General features: G+C 35.9%; 4 protein-coding genes across 12 annotated transcripts; 3 read left to right on the top strand and 1 right to left on the bottom strand.

Annotated features, from left to right (window-relative positions):
• The first annotated feature begins 307 nt into the window (after nt 1-307).
• LOC111020247 (uncharacterized) lies at nt 308-2,871 on the top strand. 2 transcript variants are annotated; one of them, XM_022296857.2, is made up of 2 exons: nt 308-1,320; nt 2,482-2,871. In XM_022296857.2, exons 1-2 carry the CDS (start codon nt 424-426, stop codon nt 2,608-2,610), a joined length of 1,026 nt encoding a protein of 341 aa, XP_022152549.1. In that variant the 5' UTR covers nt 308-423; the 3' UTR covers nt 2,611-2,871. The 2 variants fall into 2 exon arrangements, with proteins under 2 accessions (XP_022152549.1, XP_022152548.1); XM_022296856.2 differs by having other exon boundaries at nt 321-1,320; nt 2,479-2,871.
• Nucleotides 2,872-7,147: 4,276 nt separating this feature from the next.
• On the top strand, nt 7,148-12,797 carry LOC111020196 (disease resistance-like protein DSC1). Its single transcript, XM_088123012.1, is given in 10 exon segments — nt 7,148-7,346; nt 7,348-7,630; nt 8,274-9,397; nt 9,496-9,801; nt 9,945-10,952; nt 11,055-11,072; nt 11,188-11,246; nt 11,363-11,690; nt 11,799-12,094; nt 12,456-12,797. Coding segments are annotated over 10 exon segments (3,618 nt in total). The 5' UTR covers nt 7,148-7,175; the 3' UTR covers nt 12,481-12,797.
• Nucleotides 12,798-14,238: 1,441 nt separating this feature from the next.
• Nucleotides 14,239-15,907, bottom strand: LOC111020183 (uncharacterized). Its single transcript, XM_022296769.2, has one exon. It carries the CDS (start codon nt 15,905-15,907, stop codon nt 14,492-14,494), a length of 1,416 nt encoding a protein of 471 aa, XP_022152461.1. The 3' UTR covers nt 14,239-14,491.
• On the top strand, nt 15,825-23,252 carry LOC111020181 (SUN domain-containing protein 4). 8 transcript variants are annotated; one of them, XM_022296763.2, is made up of 7 exons: nt 18,630-18,929; nt 19,044-19,069; nt 19,318-19,386; nt 19,959-20,183; nt 20,889-22,174; nt 22,328-22,413; nt 22,941-23,252. In XM_022296763.2, exons 4-7 carry the CDS (start codon nt 20,024-20,026, stop codon nt 23,179-23,181), a joined length of 1,773 nt encoding a protein of 590 aa, XP_022152455.1. In that variant the 5' UTR covers nt 18,630-18,929; nt 19,044-19,069; nt 19,318-19,386; nt 19,959-20,023; the 3' UTR covers nt 23,182-23,252. The 8 variants fall into 8 exon arrangements, 7 of the variants coding, with proteins under 7 accessions (XP_022152457.1, XP_087979448.1, XP_087979447.1 ...); XM_022296765.2 differs by lacking the exons at nt 18,630-18,929; nt 19,044-19,069; nt 19,318-19,386 and adding exons at nt 15,825-15,964; nt 16,260-16,374; XM_088123322.1 differs by lacking the exons at nt 18,630-18,929; nt 19,044-19,069; nt 19,318-19,386 and adding exons at nt 15,825-15,964; nt 16,260-17,139.
• The last annotated feature ends 91 nt before the right edge of the window (nt 23,253-23,343 follow it).

The following is a 23,343-nucleotide window of genomic DNA, read 5'->3' as shown; positions in this document are numbered from 1 at the left end:
TTAAATATATATATATATATATATATTATTTGTGTTGCTTTCTTCATGTCTCTCGTCTGACCAAATCCTTTGGAATTTTCAGTAAATGTGAGGCATCAATGAGAATTTGGGCTTAAAGATGATATTTCCATTGTTTTTTAAAAATCAGCAGTTTGGATTGTAAAATTGAAAAGAGAGGAATAGAGTGCAGTGATTGGGTGTTTTCTTTCTTACAAAAGGATGGAGAAAGAGTGCTTGTTCTATATTGGAATAGGAATAACTGCCGTGCCCCTTTTGGTGGGTTACCCATAAAAACGACCCTTTTTTTCCACTTTTCTGTGGGCCCATCCATCCTGTTCCTTTCAACTTTCAATTTACTTTTGTTGTTATACATTACGGATAGCGTTTGCTTTTTCCTAGCGTGATTCTCCACAAGCCACCGCCATGGAGGAGGGTTCAGCAACTGAATTCCAGGACTGGGAGGTTCTCCATGAGGATGACGACACTTTACCCCAAGTTTACTCCTCCAATTTTCCCGATTCCAGCTCGAGATTTCTTCAGGTTATTGAAGGCGATTCAGGCTCTGCAAGCACAATCTGGTTGGATTACTTTTCTCTTCGTGATCACGAAACGAGTGCAAACACTGCCCTGGAGTCTAGTACAAGCAAGGAGTGTTTGAATGACACTGATTTGGAAAATCGGAATTGTCGGGAGAATACGAGTGAATTAGGGTCCGAGTTGGGAGATGGCCTTTTGAGCGAAGATGAATTAAACCAGCCTCATGCGAACGTGCTTGCAGATATTATGAAAAGCGTAACAGGTTTTGAAGAAATTACAGCCGACGCCGAGAATTTGGAGAGACGGGAGTCCGACGATGCTAAATTGAGTGGCTCTGCTTTCGTTGCTAAAGATGAACCAGTTTCTGCGAAGGACATGTATAGCTCAATGGAATCCGAAGATTCTGGTGAAGATAGTGAGATCCAGGATGAGGTTTTGGACGACTCTTATTCTAATTCGAGTGGAAATGAGTCAGTTGCCATGAAATCTGGAGACGGCGACAGTGTTGAGGATATTTCAAAGGAGGATTTGGGTGGAGAATGGAATGAGAAAATAGATGCCGCAAAAGAAGTGAAAGTGGAGGCAGCAGACGCACAGAGAAGGAGGGTTGTGTGGTGGAAGGTTCCTTTTCAGGTGTTGAGGTACTGCTTTTTAAGGGCCAGCCCCGCCTGGTCTTTCTCTGTGGCTGCCGCTTTCATGGGAATCGTGTTCTTGGGACGTAGATTCTACATTATGAAGAGGAAAACTAAGAGCCTTCAGTTGAAGATTGCAGTGGATGATAAGGTTAGTTATTGCCTCTTTCCGTTATTCCTTGGGTGAAGTACTTTCGTTTAATACCCGCTTTGGCAGTAATCATAATTGATAGAAACATAACTCTACATTATATCCATCGAATAACCCACCCAGGACGTAGTACAAGTTTTAGAGATCTAGCTTGAAACTACAGTTTGGCCAGGTGGTCAATTAGGACCAATGTAAACAGTAAAGAGATTATTAGAGGAAATGAGTTGAAAACTCGAAACAAGGATGACCATCTACCTAGGGTACCTATATGAGTTACTTGAGCAACCAAATGTAGTAGAGTTAGGTAGTTATTTGTTAGAATAGTTTAGGTGCGCACAAACTGGACCGGATACATCAATATCAAAAGAGGAATAAAAAAGGTCCGGGAAACATTGTTTTCTAGCATGTTGTTCTCGTGATTGAGAAGGTGTTATCTAAGCTTTGATTGTTTCAATAGGAAAGCTCTCCTCTCAATGAATTAATGAAACGTATTTTAACCCTACCACATCCTTCTCTGTTTGATCACACTCTGAGATATCTTACACTTGTGTTTATTGTTTGACTTTTCTAATTACTTTTTGTTGGTCTGTGACAAACTTCTTTGTCGGATGAAGGATATTTATAATCTTTACATTGGATGCATCTGTAATCCATCTAAATGCTATCCATTAGATGTGTTTTTTGTGTTGACATTGGTGCTGACTGTGACTATCTTGATTACCTGGATTGCCTATATGCACTGGTCGGCTTCTAATTCATAAGGGGAGGAGTCTATAAGATCCATAAGTATCTAAAAGTATATTGGGTAATTTGAAAAGTAACGACAATGTAGTACACATGATTTCTATATGGTCCAAGTTACACCATTGTAAATCTTGTTTAAGAAACATAATTTCGGACCTACGTAAATTGTGTTGATTATGAACCAAGTAAAACTATTTTACTATTATTTAAAAAGAAAAATCTATTTCTCAGGGGAAAATAGAAAACATCATGAGCCATTGAGTGAAAAATTGAGGTTTTGTCCCCTTCCCCATACGTTTTGAGTGGAATGCAGCTAACAGACGATGGTTGGTTTGACATGTAAATCCATTTCATAATTTGCAAAACATGTTTGAATAAATGTAAAACCTTATATTGGTGAGCAACTTTTTTTAGAAGGTATCACAGTTCGTAGATCGAGCTGCACGCTTGAACGAAGCCTTCTCGGTAGTGAGACGGGTGCCTGTGGTGAGAGCTTCGCTGACAGGTGCTGGTGCAAACTCTTGGCCTGCCATGAGTATGAGATGAAGCTTTTTGTATTCATGAAATTGTTAGCTGTTTCTGGAGGTTGAGGTTTCCATATGTATCATATAATAAGATAGGTAATTGTGAAGTTGAATGCTTTATGTAAATGAATATATAAGCTTCTTTCCGTTTTACTGCACTTTGTTTTGTTTGTCAGGAAACTCAGGGAAATGGCCGATAAGCCTCTTGAATTATGTCATTCATATACAATTATGTTTGAATATCTAGTTTCTTATTATATAGTTAATTATAATATTTTATTTTGGCCTTTTTTTTTAGTCAAATATTTTATTTTGGTTATATTGGGTTGGTTGTCTTGTAGTCTCTTCTCATGTGTGTGAGAAAGAGAAGGTGTAGTTTTTTTTCTCTTAAGGATGGCAATAAGGAGAGTATGGAAAACATATAACGTAATTAAGGGTTAGTTTTATAGGAACACATATTGCTCCCTTTTTTTTCTTCCATCTTTCTTTTCATAACCCACCCCAATTTTAGAGGAAAAATTTGAACTCATGACATCAAAATCAAGTTAACAATTTAAGATATGTCTATTTATATATATATATATTATATGTATATATTTTTAATTTAAGGTATTAGTAATCTTTGCTTCATTGTAATGAGCGGTATGTTCAAATGTTAACTCTTATATTTGTCATGTAATATTTTAAAAGGAAGAAATCTTACGAATATAAAATTAAAATTTAATCAATTTTTTTTTGTCCGAATATGATTAACTTGTCAACGCTTAAACTTATCCAGATACTTCACCCATCTTGAATTAAAGAAAATACTGTTTTTTATATTTTGAAATTAAAATGAAAGCAATAATATTTTTTTAGTACAAGGTGAGAATTTGAACTTCAAACTTTGAGAGAATAAGTAAGATGCCTTTATCGTTGAGTTGTGCTCTTGTCGCTCAATAATCTAAGATTTACTTCGATTAACCTTCCATTTCTATATCAAATAATTAAAGTAAGCTAATGGTATGTGAAATTTTCTTAATCTTTTAGTACAAAATCAGCATGAAAAGATTTGATAATCATATACTTAAGAAATAATTCGGCAATCCATCTTAACCATAAATTATTTATAATTTTCATGATTCACAACAGTTAACCCATTTGTATAACATGATTGGACTTTAGAACTCAAAATTCTATCAATTACTGGTCACAGAACTATTGGTGTGAGAAATTCAAATCATAAAGTCGTCCCGATCTTCAGCTGACCTGAACATTAATGTAATACTAATACTAGTATGAATAGCATTTTTAATCATTAATTATAATAAAATAAAATTTAATTAATGTCAAATTCTCTTTCATTCATCTTATAACTTTTTGGTTGACAGTAATTCCATTCTCCATGTTGGCCTTAACCTCTTCCATCTTAGCGTTCTCCGGCAGCGAAGTTCACTTTGCTCCGACGATATTCCATTGGAGATTTTTATCTATTTTATTTTACTTTTTTTTTCTTTGTTCTTTCTAACTCAAATGCCACCTCATTAAAATTAACACATAATCAAATAACACTTCATTCCTCGAACTTCCACATCAGCTTACAATTTAATAGTTTGACTTTAGAGACCTTTTAGAATTATTCCGATAAATGTGAGGATTAAACTGTCAATTTTAAAAATCTAGAGATCAAATAGAAATCTAACCGAACTCAAACTGCATTTTACTATAAAACTCTCTTCTTACTTAGATTTTCCTGCTCTTTTATCTTCTTCCAATCCACCAAGACTACAACTTACTAAATATCTATTCCTTTCTCAATCAAATTTGCTTCTCCACAAAGTATACTAAATGTTCACTGTTGAAGCTAGCTTTTTCTTTTCTTTCTAATTAAAAAAAATCTTCATTTCAAGCAACAATACACAAAAGTGAAGGGCCAAATAGACGTTATTGTGCTAAAAAGAAGGAAACTCATATTGATTTTTCTTGAAAGCGACTAAAGAAAGTTGAAATCTCGATTTTTAACCCTATAAGCCTCGTCAATCCGCACGACTTGTTGCAACTGTTTGGGCGTTTCTTTGGTTCCTTCTCCTTTCTCTTTTTTATCTATTTATTTTATTTTTTTCTTTCTCCTTGTCTCATTTCCTTTTCAAAATGGCTGTCATTTCATTTCCCTTTTTTGAACCTCTTTTTAATTCATTTTCTCTCTTTATTTATTGAACTATTATTAAAAGAAGGATGTCGTGCCTTTTTTTTTTTGGTTGTTAAAACCTCCAAAATAATCCTTCAAAGAGAAAGGTTGGGAAATTAGAATGTTTGTGGACCCTACCCTACCTCGGTGCCTTGGAAGGGAACTGAATTTCAATTATTAACAAGTTAGTTATCATCTCATGCTAAGAAATATGTTAAAACAGTTGCAATTCCTAATTTTCATATATTTATTTATTTTTTTGACTTCTGGACAAGGAGGGCTCGAACCTGAATCTTGGGTATTAACGTCCAAGTCTCTTGCTACTAAGCTGATACCTGAAGGTGCATTTTCATATTTTCATAATATAATAAATAACTATATATGATATATGGAGCCTCTATAGTATAGTATACTTTTACCTCTTTTTTCACCCTTCCTAAGACCTGTTATTTTCAAACATATATTTCTTAATTAAAAGTTAAAGCTGCACCCCAAGCATAAATGTACATCAAAACTCATAAATGTAATATTTTTAAGTATGAGATGTGAGATGTGTTGAACTTGCAAGTTGCACCCAAGAGCCTCCAAAGTGAAAAAGTATGCGCCATGACTGTGCGGAAAAATAAAATAAACACAAATAAATGTCGGGTGAAAGTATTTTTTTAGTACATCAATTTGGAGATATTAGGAATTGAATCTCTGAATTCGAGGAAAGTATCGCATGCTAATTACCGCTGAATTATGCTTATGTTTGAAAAAAAAAATTTGTTCATTGTGTAATTTTATTTTTTTCTATGCTTTTATTTTTTGAATTTTACCCCACCTCACCCTGCCCTTCCACTGCCATTAGTAAAGAGTAGCTAGGCTAGGGTATCTTTATTAAAAGATAATAATAATAGAAAGGAAAAGAGTAGATTCGTTTCAAATAATTAACTTTAGATTTAAATTAAATCAATGCGAAGACAAACCATTAATCCAAATGTTTAGAACTGATATTAGCTAATGAATACCTCGGCTGTTATTATTGTTAGGCAATTAGGTATTTCTGTTGTAATTATTGCTCTTTCAACAGTTGGTCTGTAGAAAACTACCCATAGCTTATCACTTTTCAATAATATAGAGGGAATATCTATTGCATGTTAAGAATTAGTAGAAATAATATGTAATATAGTTTATTTTTTAAGGGTTTCCATATTTTAAAAATTATGTTTGGTAGTTAATTTCATAGTTGTTGAAAGTTAATTAAATAGTGGAAGAGTGAACGTAAATTGAGAGTTTGTAGATTTAGTGACTTAGTGGAGTTGTGAGATTGGTTTTGAGAGAATTTGAAGTAATATGTTAATGGTCGATTGTTACTTTTTTTTTTTAAATACTTGTTACAAAATTCTCAATTTAGTGAATAGAAGTTTTTTATCGTACAATTTTTCTGTTGCGTCGTTTTTTTTTTCATTTTTTCAAGACAATTACTTTCTTTGTTTGAATTATCCCACCTTTTTACCCCTGCCTATATTAATTTGTATAATATTTTGGAAGTTTGACTGGAAGCTTAATCCATTTACAAAATCAAATTAAATAAATCATATAAATTCAGCCAATAAAACATTCAAAATTTAAAGTAAAAAAATTAAACAAAACTAGTCACAAAAACAAGGTTTTGTAGCCCAAATAACAGATATAATATACTTTAAATTCCCTTCGGTCTTCCATCTCATGAAAATAAATCTGTAGTGTTTGAACTTTTGCATAATTTTTTAAAAGCTGATAGAAAGCAGTTTGCTTTAATTTATTCAAGGTGTTTTGGCTTTAATGCCAAAAAGTTTGAAAATGAATTTGACGAGCAAAAGTCTAACAGTGAAATTAATTAACTCCTTTTAATTTGACAATTAAAGTTTATGCTCTTTATATCTTAATATGAGTTTAATCCAATTATTCTGGTGGAGCATGCCCTAATTACCAAACGCGCAATGGAAAGATGGTCTTATGAAGAATGAAAATATCATTAATAAAGACATGATATTAATGTCAATTATTTGAAAGTTTTTATCCAAAAAAAAAAAAAAAATCATTTTAAGGGTGAAATTTTTTATTTTTATAATTTTTTTAAAATTATCTATAGATATTTTAAAATTAAAAAATAAATTTGGTCCTTCAACTTTTAGTGATACAATAATTTGGTTCCTAAACTTTTAAAAGTAAGAATTTAGTCTCTAAACTTTGGCTTAAATGTGGTATGCTCTCTTGGTTTAAGTCTCTTCCATATTTTCTCAGGGTGAATTTAATTCTTTACTTTTCTATTTTTATTTTTTATTTTTTGTTGTAATTAACCATTTAAACCTCAGCTCTTGGTGTTATAATTACAATAAGTAGTATTCTCGCACTCCCCATCTTCCCCTTGGCTTACAATTTTTGCTGATCTCCAAATGGCTGAAGAATGTGGGTGTGCTGATGAGATCGAAAAAGGTGGTGAATATGAATACGACGTATTCGTGAGTTTTCGAGGTGAAGATGTAAGAAATAATTTCGTCAGCCATCTTTGAGCAGCATTGAAACGTAAAGGAATCACAGCGTTTGTCGATGATGAGCTGAAGAGGGGGACAAGAAATTTATGCGGCTCTTCTCAAAGCCATACGAGGATCTCTGATTTCCATCGTGGTTTTCTCCAGCAACTATGCATCTTCCAAATGGTGCTTGAATGAGCTTTTGGAGATTCTTGAATGTAGAAGGCTGTATCGACAAATCCTAATGCCCATTTTCTACCACGTAGATCCGTCAGATGTTCGAAAACAGACGGGAACTTATGCAGAAACATTCGATAAACACCAACAGACTCTCAAGGACGACGATGGAAAACATCATGAAATAATACAAAGATGGAGTTAGTTGAGACACTCGTCAAGCAAGCAAGCATAGACGACTCGTCCATCGCGCCATGTCGACCAAAGAGGATAGTGTATCACCTAATACACTATATGAATGTGCACAAGAAAGCTAGGAGAAGGCGCATGTAGAATGGAAGGCAAAGGCGATGCCAAGGGTTTTATTGGCAAGCTTATTAGTGTGGGGGGTTAGTTGGGGTCTCGGGCCATGACTCCAAAAGTTGGGGTTCCATCTAGAGTTTGGATGAACAACTTTAGAGTTAGATGCATATTAGTAATATATGCAAATACGCCAAGTTTCGTGTCGATTGGAATATAAAAATCCATAAAAAATATATAGAATGTATGTGATTTCTTCTACTAACTCATCTTTATATCCACCTAATATATGATGTGTTGGGACTTAAATCTTAGATCATTTTTTACTTTGACCTATACCATTATTTTTATAAATAGTTTAGACATAACTTAATTTTAAATAATATATGATGTCCATCGGAATGCATATTCTCATACTATATAATAGTGAAAATTAGAATGAAAAAAGTATACATTCTCATGAAAGTGTTTCATTTTTTAAAACCATTACAATATATATGTATTTTTTCTTATTATATGTTTAACCTCAAAACAAGAATAAAGTGGGGCTGCCTCAGTCTTTGATGTGTTATTTTAACTTGAATATTTACAGGCAAGAAGCCACATTTATAGAGGAAATCAGTGGTGAAATATTGAAAAAACTGAATCGTTTAACACCAATCGATGTTCATGAGGGTCTAGTTGGAATAGAAGCTCGTATAGAGCGCATTGAGTCGCGTGTACGTGTCGGTTCGAGAGATGTGTGCATTTTGGGCATTTGGGGAATGGGCGGTATCGGTAAAACCACACTTGCTAGAGCTCTATTTGATAGAATAAAATCCCAATTCGATGGCTGCTGCTTCCTAAAGAACGTGAGGGAAAATCAAATCAAACATGGGCTGTCGCATTTGCAAGAGAAGCTCCTATGTGAAGTTTTGGAGGAACGGAGAGACCAACTAATTGGCAATATTTCGCGTGGATTCTTAAAGAAGAGGATGCGTGGAAGAAAAGTGCTGATTGTTCTCGACGATGTTAACGACATGGAACAATTAGAGGATTTAGCCGGCGGCCGTGATTGGTTCGGCCCAGGAAGCAGGATCATCGTAACAACCAGACACAGACAAGTTGTTAATGGGGCGGATGAAGTTTACGAGGCACAGCATTTAAGCCACGAGGAAGCAATGCGGCTGTTCAGCCACCATGCGTTTGCGTTTGAAGGAATTGACCACTCCCCAGAAGGTTTCTTGGAGCTTTCTACAAAGGCTGTAAATTATGCAGGGGGCATTCCGCTGGCTCTCAAGGTCTTGGGGTCTTGTTTATGTGGCAAGGATAAACCAGTTTGGGAAAGTAAATTGGCTAAACTAGAGAGATTACCAAATGAAAAGGTTCAGAATGTGTTGAAAGTAAGCTTTGAAGGACTGGATCGCACAGAAAAGGGCATATTCCTTGATGTTGCATGTTTCTTTAAGGGGGACCATGTTGGTATTGCCAAAGCAATGTGGGATGCTTGTGGCTTCTTCCCAGAGGTTGGTCTTTCTGTACTTATTGACAAGTGTCTGCTGTCTATTACAAGAAACTCTGTGTTTCAGATGCATGATTTGATCGAAGAAATGGGTAAAGAAATTGTTCGCCAAGAGGACATGGAGGAGCCAGGCAAGCGTAGTAGGGTGTAACGCAAGAGAAATGCTGTAAGATGGATCACCCTTTCATTTCATTTCATTTACTTAAGTTTATAATGGAAATTAAACTAGTGATTATTTCCTGTTGTTTGGTGTAATTATTGTAGGGGACTAACGCAATTAAAGGCATACTCCTGGACTTGTCAAAAATTAAAGAGGTGGAATTAGGTGAGGATGCTTTTGCGGAAATGACCAAGCTGAGATTTCTGAACTTCTTCTCCAAAAACTTGGGAGAAAGCACGAAGACAAGGATAAGGCTTCCTCATGGTTTGACAATGCTTCCGGACAGCTTGATGTACCTTTCTTGGGATGGATATCCCTACAAATTTTTTCCTTCAAATTTTGATCCAGACAAGCTTTTTTGGTTGCGTTTACGTCATAGCTGCATCAAACAACTGTCCAAAGGACAAAAGGTAATATTTATTTGTTTAACCCTTTTCTGGAGAAGTGTAATATTTCAATTTTTAAATTAAGTTTGGTTCATGTTCATGGCGTAATGGAGTTATAATTTTACCTTTTCTTTTTTATACTTTGGTCATGTTTTTCTCTCTTACAGATATTTACAAATTTAAAACATATCAACCTCAGCGATTCTGAGTATCTATCTGAAGTACCTGATGTATCAGAAGCTCCATATCTTGAGGATATTAATTTTGCGGGCTGCATACAATTATGTACCATCCACCCTTCTATGGCTACTTTGAGCAAGCTCAAAACTCTAAATCTAAGAGATTGTAGGAAGCTACGGAATCTTCCGAGCAGCATTTGTTTGAAATCTCTTCAAGAGTTGGATCTCTCTGGTTGCTCGAGCCTCCAAAACTTTCCAACCATTTCCGATTATATGGAACATTTGTGGAGTCTTTCCCTAAGCGGAACTGCTATATCAAATCTGCCTTCATCTATTGAAAATTTCTACGGACTTGTTGGGCTTGACCTTACAAACTGCAAAAACCTTGTGAGTCTTCCAGATAGCATTTGTAATTTGAAATGTCTCGATAGTCTTATTCTGTCTAGTTGTGAAAACCTCCAACATCTTCCAGAGAACATTGGCAATTTAGAATCGTTGTCTACGGTTTATGTAGATGAAACCTCAATTAAACAAGTACCATCCTCCATTGTGTGTTTGAAGAATATTTTCGAGTTATCGTTTAATGGGTGTAGAGGAACAGAGACACTGAGTAGTCTTGGTTTTCTGTCTTGGTTTCTTCCCAGAAGCAGAAGTAGTTCAAGTTGCAATATGGGTCTGCAGTTGCCTCCTTTGGGGGGCTTCAAACAACTTAGTTCTCTTTCTCTTAGTAACTGCAATCTTGTGGAAGCACCAAGTGGTCTACACAACTTGCCCTGCTTGTCTAGTATTGACTTAAGTGAAAATAACTTTGAGAGCTTACCTCAAAGCATTTATGATCTTCCTGAATTAGGTACTCTTATGCTGTGTTATTGCAAAAAACTAGTGTCATTACCGAAGCTTCCATCCAGCCTCAGCGTTCTTCTGGCAGATGAATGCACATCACTGGAGTCCATTATGAGCTTTGAATTTTTTTACAAAAGTGATAACAGGACTTACTAAGAGTTTAAATTTGCCAACTGTTTGAAACTAAAGAATCAGTGCAACAGCATCTTGGAATCTATAATACAGGAAGTTCATCTTGCATCAAAAACAATGCAGATTTTATATGATGATCAGGTACGTTCTCTCTCTAACTTTTCGCATTTGCATGCACATGGAGGATACACCGACTTATGTGGCAAAGTTTTATATCAGTTATAACCATACTAACAACTATCATGGTGTGACCTAGTGGTCAATAAATGTCAATGTAAATAGCAAAGGGCTTAGGGTGAATGGATTCAAACCATGGTGACCACCTACCTAGGATTTAATATCCTACTAGGCAACCAAATGTAGTATGGTCAAACGGTTGTCCTGTGAGATTAGTCAAAATTACAACTATACTGACAATAATATTGATGAAGTAATTCAATGATTAGTGTTAACAATAACTTGGTGGTTCAATTGCAGGGTATTAATCTTAATCATGGTGGCCTAAGTCTTACTCGGGGGGTCATATTTCCAGGGAGTGAAATTCCAGAATGGTTTAGTAATCAAACAGCAGGCGATACTATAACCCTCCACTTTCCGCCACCTTGTTTAGATAAGTCGTTGGGGTTTGCTGTTTGTGTTATTCTTTCTCCTGATGACACCTCTCATTCTGATGTCAACGTTAGTTGTGAATTGATATGTCAAGACAACGGTGAGGATACCACGAGCTATTTCCCTTTCTTGCGTGGAGGAGTAAACGAAGTAAGGTCATTGCTCTGTTATTTGAATTATAATTTGAGTTTATATATATTAGTATAAATAAGTTAAGTTATTATGTTTTATCTAAATTGATCCAATTCCTAATCACAGGCCTGTTTCTTTAGTGGGAGAGGAAACAAGGTCTCCTTTGAAGAAGATCATGTTGTTTTTGGGTTTGTATCGACGTGTGACAGTGTTGAAACTCATTGGCCCAAGAATTGCAATCACATTGAAGGTTTATTCAAGTTCAGTGCGTATTTCGAATGTTCTCATGCTCCTGTAAAGGTGAAAAAGTGTGCAGTTCGCTTGGTAAAAGTGGAAGAAAAAACACAGCCTACTAATTTCAACTCCTCATCGTTAGCTGTATTTCCATCATCAATATCGACTCCATCGCGTGCTTTAATTTGGTTAGTATCATTATATTTCTAAACACCAATCATAATCTCTCTGTTAACTATAAACCCAACTTCCTCTTTTACCTGTGTTTCGACTTAGAATGGTTTGCATTTGTATTTTTCATTTTTATTGAGAAAATTTAGTTCATTATTGAGAAGTTATAGTTAACAGAAAGTAAAATAAATATCAACAATTAAGAAAAAAAAATTATTATTCCCCTCTTCTTGGAGTCGAGCGTAGCATAAATCTTGTGGTGTAAATGTAAATTTTGATTATAGTTCTTGAGTTTGACATATAAATCCATTTCATATACTTTGCAAAACATGTTTAAATAATATAATGATAATATTCATTTACAACTTTTCGTAGAAGGTGGCACTATTTGCAAAATGGGTGAGACCCCTTCTCGGAGTGCCTGTGGTGAGAGCTTCCCTAATTCGTGTAGGTACAAACTCTTGGGTTTCCATAAGTATTAAATGAAACTAGTTGTATTCATTGAAAATTTTAACTGTTGCTAGTTGTTGAGATCTTGCGTGTGTATCATACAATAATATAGGTAAGTGTGAACTGTAAATTAATGGAAAGCATGTATTTTGGAGTGAAATTGTTGTACAATATTATGTTTAAATATCGATATATTTTGATGCTGAACTAACTATAATACAAGGGTTGTATCTCATTATTTAATTATAATATTTTGGTTAGATTAGGTCAGTCTTAATCTCTTTTATCCTAGTAGATGTAGTTTTTTTTTTTTTTTTGGTTTTTAGTAATGTAATGCAAACATAGGTTGTTGGCAGGTCACAGAAAATGAAATTTCAACATCTCAGCCCTTTCTCATTAACTTCTCCAGAAAAGAATTGAGTACTGAGGTTACAAATATATAAGCATTGTGCCTTTAACAGAAAGAGATTAGTAAACTAAATTGGTTATACACTGTTAGTTTTAACAAACAATTACTAACAGACCATTACAGGACAGTAAATCAATGTAATGGTTTATCTTAACAACAGGAGTTGGTTTAAACTTTAAATAAATCAGCAAGCTGATCTCGAGAATAAATGGCATGCCAGACTTAGATCGCATTTGCATGTGGTAAGCATACATCACAAGTGGGAGGAATTAAAGAAGAGAAGAATGGGTGGTCGATAATGAGGAAGTGTAGAAGGATTTGTGGTAGTAGACACTACACAGGGGGACATGGGGCTGAGTGTTACAACTATGGGGAGGTCAAGAAGAAGGGAAAAGGGCTGACAAAGAAGTAACAATTGGATTCATGTGTACAAATGTGGCGAGTTGCTTCCAATTTAAAATGGTTTAGGGTTCAAAAAATAAGAAATTATTCAAAGAGGAACATATTCCAAACCTCTTCCACCATTGCCGATACGACTTCATAGCTGATGTAGCTTGCGTAAACCAGAGATGCGCTGAGCTTCCCTAATTCGTGTAGCTGCAAACCCTTTGAAAGGTCACTATTCCAAGAGCTTCCCTAACACGTCCGCTACTCTGTGGGAAGAATCTCGATTCGTATTTTAAATCGTCCGAGGATTCCATATTTAAAAGATAAGTGACCTTACAAGGGTTTATAATAGACATAGGGTACTCCTCTCATTACCAATTGGTTTTGAGATGGAATCATCATAGCCCAAAAAGCTCAAACGAGCATCTAATCCAAAAATGGGATCTGGCCAAGATTGATTAGCCAAAAAAGCCACGATCTTGAGGGGGCATGTTAGAAATCTCATATTGAAAAGATAAGGGATGGTTTATAATAAACATGAGCTACTTTTCTTATTATCAATTCATTCGGAGATTAAACCCCATACATATTAATATTGGCTCGATGAAGTTCTTCCAATCGCCTTTCCAGAATCCGAACAATCACGAAAGCTATTAATAGAATGTTTATCACCATCAACACCATGTTCACATCGTGGGAGTCTAGAGACGGCGAGCTCTATTTCATCAAGGGTGAGAAAGATGGAATTAGAGGAGCATGTTCCTCTTAACAAAGTTCATTCTTCTTCTTTTTTAATTCCTAAACCATTGTAAATTTATACCAAATTAAACCGATGTTGAACCAACCCACCATACCACATTTAATTTATTTTAGAAACTAAACAGTTACTTTTAAAAGTTTACGACTACACCAAAATAATAATAATAGTTAGATTTTGTACCTTGTTTTATTGTTATTATTAATATCATCATGATTAGATTTCTTCCGACATAATTCCAGTGCGCGTTTAAGTTTTAACGCATGCGGTGCCATTTAGTGAGCGTGTGACTGGTGAGGGATGTCTAAAACTACATGTCGCATTAGCATTCGACTGTCGTCTCCGTCGTCCTCAGTCCACCGTAGACAGAGAGGTTATCGAAGCATATGCATAATGAGTAGATTGCGACGTTCATTTGCAGGGCGGCAGCGGCGGGCCGCACAAGCAATCATTTCCCGAAAACGACGTCGCAGGGAACTTCGTTGCCGGAATCCGGCCGCACAGATGATTATTGCTGACGTTGAGTTTCTGGAGCCCTACCACGCCGCCGGGGACTTTGCCGGACACCGAATTTCTGGACAAATCCAAGTATTTCAAGGTCTTCACTATCCTCAAATCCTGCAGCTTAAAGTTCAACTTGTTTCCGGAAGCCCAAAATCCCACCAAGTAATCCGTCCGGTTCAACAATCCAACTGGACTGCCCGAAATCTCGTTCTCCGAAAGGTCGATGTAATCGTAGAAATACGTTTCACTGGGCTTCCAATCGTCCAGCTTCATTTTGATCCCGCATTTGGCCAACTTCAAAGAGTAGATTATCGGCGACGACGTCACCCATTTCGGAATTTTTCCGAGGTGGAAGTTGTTGTACGACAAATCCAGCGACTCGATTCCTTTCACCAACAACTCCGGGAACGGATCCACAAGCGAATTGCGAGACAGATCGAGGTTGAATATTTTCGTCAAATTCCTGAAGCTTTTTGGCACAACTCCAGAGATGTAGTTGGAGGAGAGATCTAAGGTATCCAGTGCCCTAAAATTTCCGAGAAAATCAGGGATATTACCTGTCAGCGAATTGTGCCCTAGCTCCAGGTAGCTGAGCTTTGGCGCCAGAGCTGAAATCGAGCGCGGAAATTTCCCCGTAAGTTTATTGTGGGAAAGTCTGAGAATCCTCAATTCCGGAAAAGAGCCCCAAAAATCCGGAACGGGACCGGTGAATCGATTCCTCTCGAGGCTGAGGAACGTCAGGCTTTTGAGCTGCTGGATTCCAAGCGGTATGGATCCGGTGAGAAGGTTGCTACCGAGTTTGAGCTGAGTCAACCGAGTCAATTTGGAAACTGAACTGGGAATCGGCCCAGTGAATCTGTTGCCTTCAAGACTCAGTGCCTCGAGTTGGCTCAAATTCCCGATTGCGGCTGGTAATTGACCGGAAAGCTTGCTGTTCTCGATGTAGACGAAGAGGAGTTTGGGGAGTTTGAAAAGTGGAGGTGGAAAAGGACCGTAAATATTCCGGAGGTTCTGGAAGTAGATTCCGTCCAAGTAAGTGAGCTTCGAGAGAGATTCGGAGATGGTGCCGGAGAGGAAGCTGTTGGGCTGGTCAAGTTGGCCGTAGAGGCTGAGACTGGTGACCCGATTGGTTTCCGAGCAACTGATTCCGGCCCAACTGCAGCAGTCGACGCCGGGCTTCCATGAGCTTAAAATCCCGGAGGGGTCCGCAGTAATGGCGGATTTGAAAGCCAGAAGAGCATTTTGGTCGCCCACATGGCAGGCGGCGGCGAGGTTCAAGATGAACAGGAGCCAAAGTGGAAGGCGGAGAAGAGAAGGGTCCATTGGATTTCGTTGGAGGATGAAGCTGAAAGTGGGAGCGCGCCGTGCGGGAAAATAAAGGTGCGCATTTCTTGAAGGGGGAACGTGGGGTGTCGGTAGCAGCTTTGACTGTTGAAAGCATGTATTACATTATCTGCTAGGTGTCTAAATTTTCATCTACGGCTTATCAACTTAAACATGTTGCTCTTCAAATGGCTGAATCTTGTCTGTCTTCTCAAATCTCAAGTTATTTCTACTGGGATTATATTCATTCTACGCATGATGCATTCATTCTTCAGTTTTCAAGGTCTAAGGTAAGAAATAACTTTATTAGCCATCTTCATGATCATGTGGCATTGCTATTTGCTATGCAAAGGACTTGAAGCCTTTTTTGATTATGAGGAGAACCAGGCAAGCATTAAGTAGACTGTTTATGATGAGAAGCATGAATACAAAGATGGAAACATGCTCTAACAGAATCTATCTCCTTGGTCGGTAATTCAATCTTCCCTTAACATTTATCTTTTCGAAACTTTGTTATTCTCAGATTTGATTTACTTCCATAATTCTGTTTTTTTTTCCTGGAGGATAAGCTTGTATTATACCAAAAGAAACTTTTTCCTAGATGATAGTATTTTGTAGCCCCCAAGGAGCAGCCCAGTTGGTAAAAGCGTGAGGTCTCTTGGTCACGCTGGTTTAGAGGTCTCTAGTTTGAACCTTTTGATAAGCTTAATACCAAAAATCTTTGATGTCTCCTGAGTCCGAGCCTTGGAGCAGGCGTGGATACCCCCAGGTGTAAGGGAGCTAAGCTCCCACTTCTAGTTATAAAAAAAATGATAATGATAGTATTTTTTAGATATGATAGACACAAAATTTTCTTTCCAATTTTGGTGGTAAGTGATAGAATCCAAGGTAGATGCATGATGCATTCCTTGGTTCATGAATTTTAAATTAATTATGGTACATGAATGGTATGTGTAGATATACCCATTTATTTTGTGTCTTTTTTAAATATCTTTTGGAGTAGTATAAAAAGGACTCATTTCCCTCCTCTGTAATTGTAATCAAGCCATTTAAGGAAAGCATATAAAGTAGATTAAGATGGTTATTCAAGACAACAATTTTCTCTTCTCTTCTCTTCTCTTATGTGTTCTTGGCTTTTGTAAGAGAAGAGAAGTCCCTTCTCTTCAATATTCTAAAATTTAGAGTGAATATTAGCGCCATCACTTCCAACAATAAGAAGAGGCATCAAAAAGGTAATTTCTTTCTATAGCCGACTGCTGTCCGGAAAAAACAGACTACTGCAGTTTTTAGGCTGTGTAGATAGTTATGTTAGTTAGTATTGGGATCATTCTAAGTATGTGTATATTCCTATAACCGATTCCAATTTTATAGTGAGAATTTATATGTAGTAAATCGGATAAAGATAGTCAAAGTGAACATAGTTCAGTGGTAATTGACATATATCTCCAACAAAAAGGTTGTGAGTTTGATTCCCCACCCCCACATATTGTACTAAAAAAAAGAAAGAGTTATTTACTGCGAAATTGGTAATGGGAGATCCACTCATTTCTGGAATATTTCTGATAGGCTCCGCTCCTATATGGTAGAGAAAGGGATATTGTGGAGCTCCATGATTTGTCTTCATTGAAAGTTTGAGTTTCTGCTTTTTGCCCTGTTTTTATTTTGTCTTTTCTTTAAACCAAACTCAAGGCTACTGTTGCAGAGGATAATTTTTTTAAACTCATTACTTTGTTGATCCTAACTGTCTATTTTTTTAAATCAATCTTAACAAATTTAAACTTAGTTAAAAGACGTATGTTACCAATGAACAGATTGGGATTCAAATCCTACCCCTACATGGAAAAAAATAGAAAGAAAAAAATATTGTCATTTATTAAAATGGGTCATTGCGAAAATAATTCAACAATAGGCGTCCTCTTTTTTGACCACTGGCTAGTAGCTACACCTACCCTTTTGATAATGTTCTTGCTTTGGTATATACCTGAAAAAACAAATTGATTTCTTTTTAATTCATATTTTTTTAAAAAAAATAAATTTCAAGTAAAATTTAAAATTTAAAATTTTAGGAACAATAAATTAGAAATGGTTATCCAACCTATTTCAATTTCTATTTAAATAAAAAAACTAGAAATGTGAAACAATTAGAAAAACACATATTTGTTTTTCTTTCTTAAAAATGAAGAATAAGAAATAGAAAACAAGCCCTCTTAACATTTGGTTTTTTCTTATTTTTTGTTTCTTTTCTTTTATTTTTTAGAAGAAATCAAAAACATTTTGGTAATATTAGAAAAATAGAAATGTGTTTTATAGCCTTTTTTATTTTTTATTTTTCTTAAATTTCAAATTATATATATGTTTTATCGGAAACATAATACAAGAAATAAAATTAAAAAAATTTATTCCAAATTTTCAATACAATTTACATAATTCATTAGTTGAGGCTTTTGCGGCTTTGCCACCTCAGATTACGTTGTAATTGTCAGATTTTGATTGGCTGTCAGTGAGCTGCGATGATGTCATTTGGGATTTTATACTTCTATTTAAACAAATAAAAAATATATAGTGTACTTGTGACTTTGTGAGTGGGCCTGGAATTTTTTTATTTTTTATTTTTTTTTGGAAGAATAATAACACAAGATTTTAAATTGAAAGTTAAAAATATATATGAAGTTATGTTATTCAAAATAAAATAAAATAAAAATAAGTTAAAATAGAATAAAGTTATGTATGTTTTACAAACTAAAAATCATAAAATAAAAAATTTAGAATAAAATTTGATCTAATTTGGTGGGAAAGAGTTGAGTTGAGCGGTGCTTACATATGGAGGGAAACTGTATTTTCTTCATAGTTTTTGAAGTTAGAGAGAGAGAGAGATGAACAATATAGAAGGCATTCCAAGGTGAGAGAGAGTTTTGGATTTGAAATTGTGGAAAGTGGAGCCGTTTTGCAAACCAAATTGAAGTCTATGATCATGAAACGCCTTCACGACGCGGCGTATACGCTAATCTTCTCCTTCAACCATGTATGTTTTTCACGCGCTTTCTTCTCTTTCTCTCAATCCCATTCCCTTTACTCAATCCTCACTACTCATTCACTCTGTTTCTTCTTCCCTTCTTTTACTGCTTCTCCTTTCCAGATTCCCCATGCCGATCGCACTTCAAGGTTCGCATGCAATTCCTCTCACTACATTTTTATCAACTCATCGATTTCTCTACTTTTTTCCCCTTAAATTTTCTTCCCAATCAATCTGTGATCTGGTTTTGAACTTCTTGTGAATTTTTCTCACTATTTGCGACATTACTTGATGAAATTAAGTAATGTTTGCTAATTCAATTGGCTTGCCGACACCATCAAAACCTGGTTATTATCATCTGGAAGGTCTACTGTTTGATCTCGCTCCTTTACTTTAGGTATTCCTGTTAGATGTCGCCACGACACCATCCGGTTTTGGTGGGACGGTGTTTCTTTTGCCAAAAAAGGTGGTGTTTGCTTAGCTGCCAAGATCTTCATTTATTTTATCGAGATTTTTCATTTTCATTAAACTGAGTGGGTCTTGCTCTTGGATGGATCATCATTAAGAAAGAAGCATGTATCGGATTTCTAAAATCGAGTCTTCTAGGCATTTCTATTGTATGAGGGCCAGTTTTCATTATTTCTTTAGACATGATCATTGATTTAGAAATTAAATTTTGCTATTAACTGTTGCCGCTGAAATTTTGAAGACTGGCTATTGATGATGTGTTATATTTCTGCTGAATCTTGTAGCGCCATACATTATTTAAAATCCTGTTTTTCTCGTTGTTTGTGTAAGCAAAAAAAAATCTGCTTATGTTTCTTCTCAAGTGTGAATGTACGGAGCCATTACAAGAGCTACCGCTTTCTTTATCTAATGGGTGACTTGAAGTAGACAACAATCTGCTGTAACATGCTTGGATAGAATATTTATTCATAAGTAATCTTCACATTTTTGTGACATCTGAATGATTCTATTTTATGCCTCGTATATTTGGGAAGTGAGAATCAATGGGAGCTCATGGTTTATTTGGTGCAGCATACTCCTTTTCCTATTTGCTTAGCCATAGGCACTGGATGATTAGTAGCCTGAATTGATGTGAGATGCAGCGGTCACGTAGAGCTCTTCTTCAGAGAAGAGCATTGGAGAAAACTACCAGTGGGAGGAACCGCTTGTATCTGTTTTCTCTGTCTATACTTCTTGTTTTGTGGGGGCTTTTCTTCCTGTTTAGCTTATGGATCAGACAGGGCAAAGGCCGTACAGGTCAGCATCTAACTGAATTTTCTTTATATCTCTTCTTATTTACAAGGATCTGAAAATCTACTTTAAGGAATTTCACTGTTATTTTTTTTCAGATTATGAGCATACGTTTTCTTTATATTGAGATGTCACCATTAGGTTTTTCAGTTTGATTGAAATTCTTTTTACACAAGATACAGAAATCGAGCATATTAGACCTGATAAATTTATTTCATGGTAATGGCCTCCCCTTTATTTTTCCTATTAAAAAGTGAGCCTGATTTATTTGCATCGTTGATAAATATTTGGGTTTCTCCTCGGGCCAGCTTGTTTGTTGGTTTCAGAAATGACTTTGCCGTTCTTTTCTTGTTTTTATTTTTGGAGTTCAGATTTCTAACTAGGGTGGACCTTATGATTGTCTATAAATTGTGACAGTTTCTAGGAAACAAGGGTCAATTGTTTCTGCTAAAACAATACTAGTAGATAAAAGCTCGAATTTATAGTTACCTCAAAGAAGTAATTTTAAGACAATGAGATTAGAATTGTTATACTCTGGGAGAGAATTTATGATGCAATGCCAACACATCTTCTCTGGGGATTTGAAGTCTGCAGATGTTGTTTTGAACTCTATTATTCCTTTACATGGAATATTGCAGATTGCACTTCCTCTTTTGACTCGGTCGTGTATTTGAATAACCACTTATGCTTGACTCTCTATTTGTTATTTAGATGGTTGTACTGCACTACCAGATAGCATATCAACTTGGAACGAATCCAAGTATGCAAATTACAAGCATTCTGATATAATTAATGAAAGTCATCAGAATAAAAATGGTTCATTTGTCCCTTTAAAGGATTGCTTCATAGACAGTGCAAAATCTAGAGGCTTTGACGATGATATCTTTGCTCAAGAAGAAAATGTAAACAATGTCAATTTTGATGAGAATGTACATCATTTTCTTGCTTTTAGAGAGCATCCCGATGAGGAGAAATATGGTTTAGGAGGGAATTTAAAAAGTGTTTCTCTAAAGGCTGATCGCCTATCTCAAGTTTTACCCCTTGGTCTCGAAGTTTTCAAAAGCAGAGCATTTATCTCCAAAACCAAAACTAGAGCTGATCAAGTGGAAAGTACTATGCATAGGCTAGAGCCTGGGGGTGCAGAATACAATTATGCAGCTGCTTCAAAGGGGGCAAAGGTATTGGGTTTTAACAAGGAAGCCAAGGGAGCCTCAGATATATTAGAAAGGGACACGGACAAGTACCTCAGAAATCCATGTTCTGCTGAGGAAAAATTTGTTGCCTTGGAACTTTCTGAAGAAACCTTAGTGCGTACAATTAAAATTGCTAATTTTGAGCACCACTCTTCCAATTTGAAGGAATTTGAGGTGCTAGGAAGTTCAGTTTATCCTACGGATGTTTGGGTGAAGCTTGGAAACTTTACAGCTGCAAATGCAAAGTATGCTCAAAGGTTTGTCCTAGAGGAGCCGAAATGGGTGCGGTACCTGAAGTTAAGACTTTCGAGTCATCATGGTTCAGAATTCTACTGTACACTGAGTGTTTTTGAAGTTTATGGAGTGGATGCTGTTGAGGAAATGCTGGAGGATTTAGTTTCTGTCCATGATACTTCTTTTATATCAACAGAACTTTCTGCTGACGATGAACCAATGGCAAAGTCCAACAGTGAACGTCATAATGATGATGGAGAAATATCCTCTATAAGAGATGATGCTGATATTGTCCAAGAAATTGTTATTCGAGATTTGCCTGATCGGTTTCAAGAACTGCGCCACCATCAAGCAGGCAGGATGCCTGGGGACACTGTCCTTAAGATACTAATGCACAAAGTTCGGTCCTCTGATTTAAATTTATCTATATTGGAGCGGTATTTGGAAGAACTAAATTCCAAATATGGAAATATTTTCAAACAGTTTGATGACGATATTAGAGAAAATGACGTGCTTCTAGAAAAGAGTCAAGAAGACATAAGGAATCTCCTCAGAAGCCAGGAAGCTACTGTATGTTAAATTCTTACCTCTACATAATTTTGGGTTATTATGAAGATTAACTATCATAACGTTTTTTTAATTTTTGTCTCGGTAACATAGACGCAACCTGTATGTTTAACATTAGCAACCATATAATCCTCATAACAAATATTTTCTTTGCAGGATAAAGATGTTAGTGATCTCATTTCCTGGACGACCCTTATTTCTCTGCAGTTGGATAATCTACTCAGAAACAATGCTATTCTCAGGTTAACCCTTGCTTCACCGCACACATATATATCTCTGAACCATAAAATAATTTGTAGAGTAATTTGGTCTTTTGGTAAAAAAAATTTCAGATCAGACTTCGTATTTTTCTTCTTATTCTTCTTTCCTTTTGAAAAGGTGGACATGAAAGTGATAGTTAGAAAACTATTACAGAGCCATATATGGTAGGAGAGAAGCAAAGGTTGATGGATTTTAACATAATGAATAAGCTCATGATAATCAAGTTCAGCAATCTGACGTTGCTAGTCTCTGCAGAAGTTTTTATTAGGCGTGAGCTCTAGAAAATCACGCGTCTAGCATACCTGATTTATCAATATTTGTCCGCATAGTGAAACTGAGTTACTATCAATCATGTTCAAGGAACATAGATATGGACTTGGTAAATACGAGCTTAGTTTTGATTTTGCCATACTATTTCTGAAATCATTATTTCGTAAATCAAAATCTATTTGTGATAAAGAAGACCATTGTGGGTATGGATTCTAAGGGGAGTGTTTCTTGTCTGCAGATCCGAGGTCGAGAAGGTTCGGGAGAAACAGACTTCTCTAGAGGACCAAGGCGCTGCGGTGGTCTTTGTATGTATGATTTTTTTATTGTTTGTTTTTACGAGGCTGTTCGTAGATATGGTGGTTAGTGTTTATACAGTAACAAGTATGGAAAGGAGGAGCAAATCTGGGAAATTTTGTATGAATACTTCCTGGATTTTCTTGCTGCTAAGCTGTAGCATCATCATTTTCATACTTTTTTAGTTGTCTTGGCGAGTAATGTACCCACACTTTCACATTTTTACTAGTGAAGGTAAGAAAGAGATTGAACACAATGCTTGCAATACCATACCATCTACTTTTGAAATAACCTATACCTAGAATGCAAGTTTAAGAAGCCTAGGCTGCTTAAATGTTAATGTTATG

This window comes from Momordica charantia (assembly GCF_013281855.1).
Source record: "Momordica charantia cultivar OHB3-1 chromosome 4 unlocalized genomic scaffold, Mcharantia_2.0 BLBB01000004.1, whole genome shotgun sequence".
Classification (NCBI taxonomy): domain Eukaryota; kingdom Viridiplantae; phylum Streptophyta; class Magnoliopsida; order Cucurbitales; family Cucurbitaceae; genus Momordica; species Momordica charantia.
This window is presented reverse-complemented; position numbering and strand designations above follow the sequence as displayed.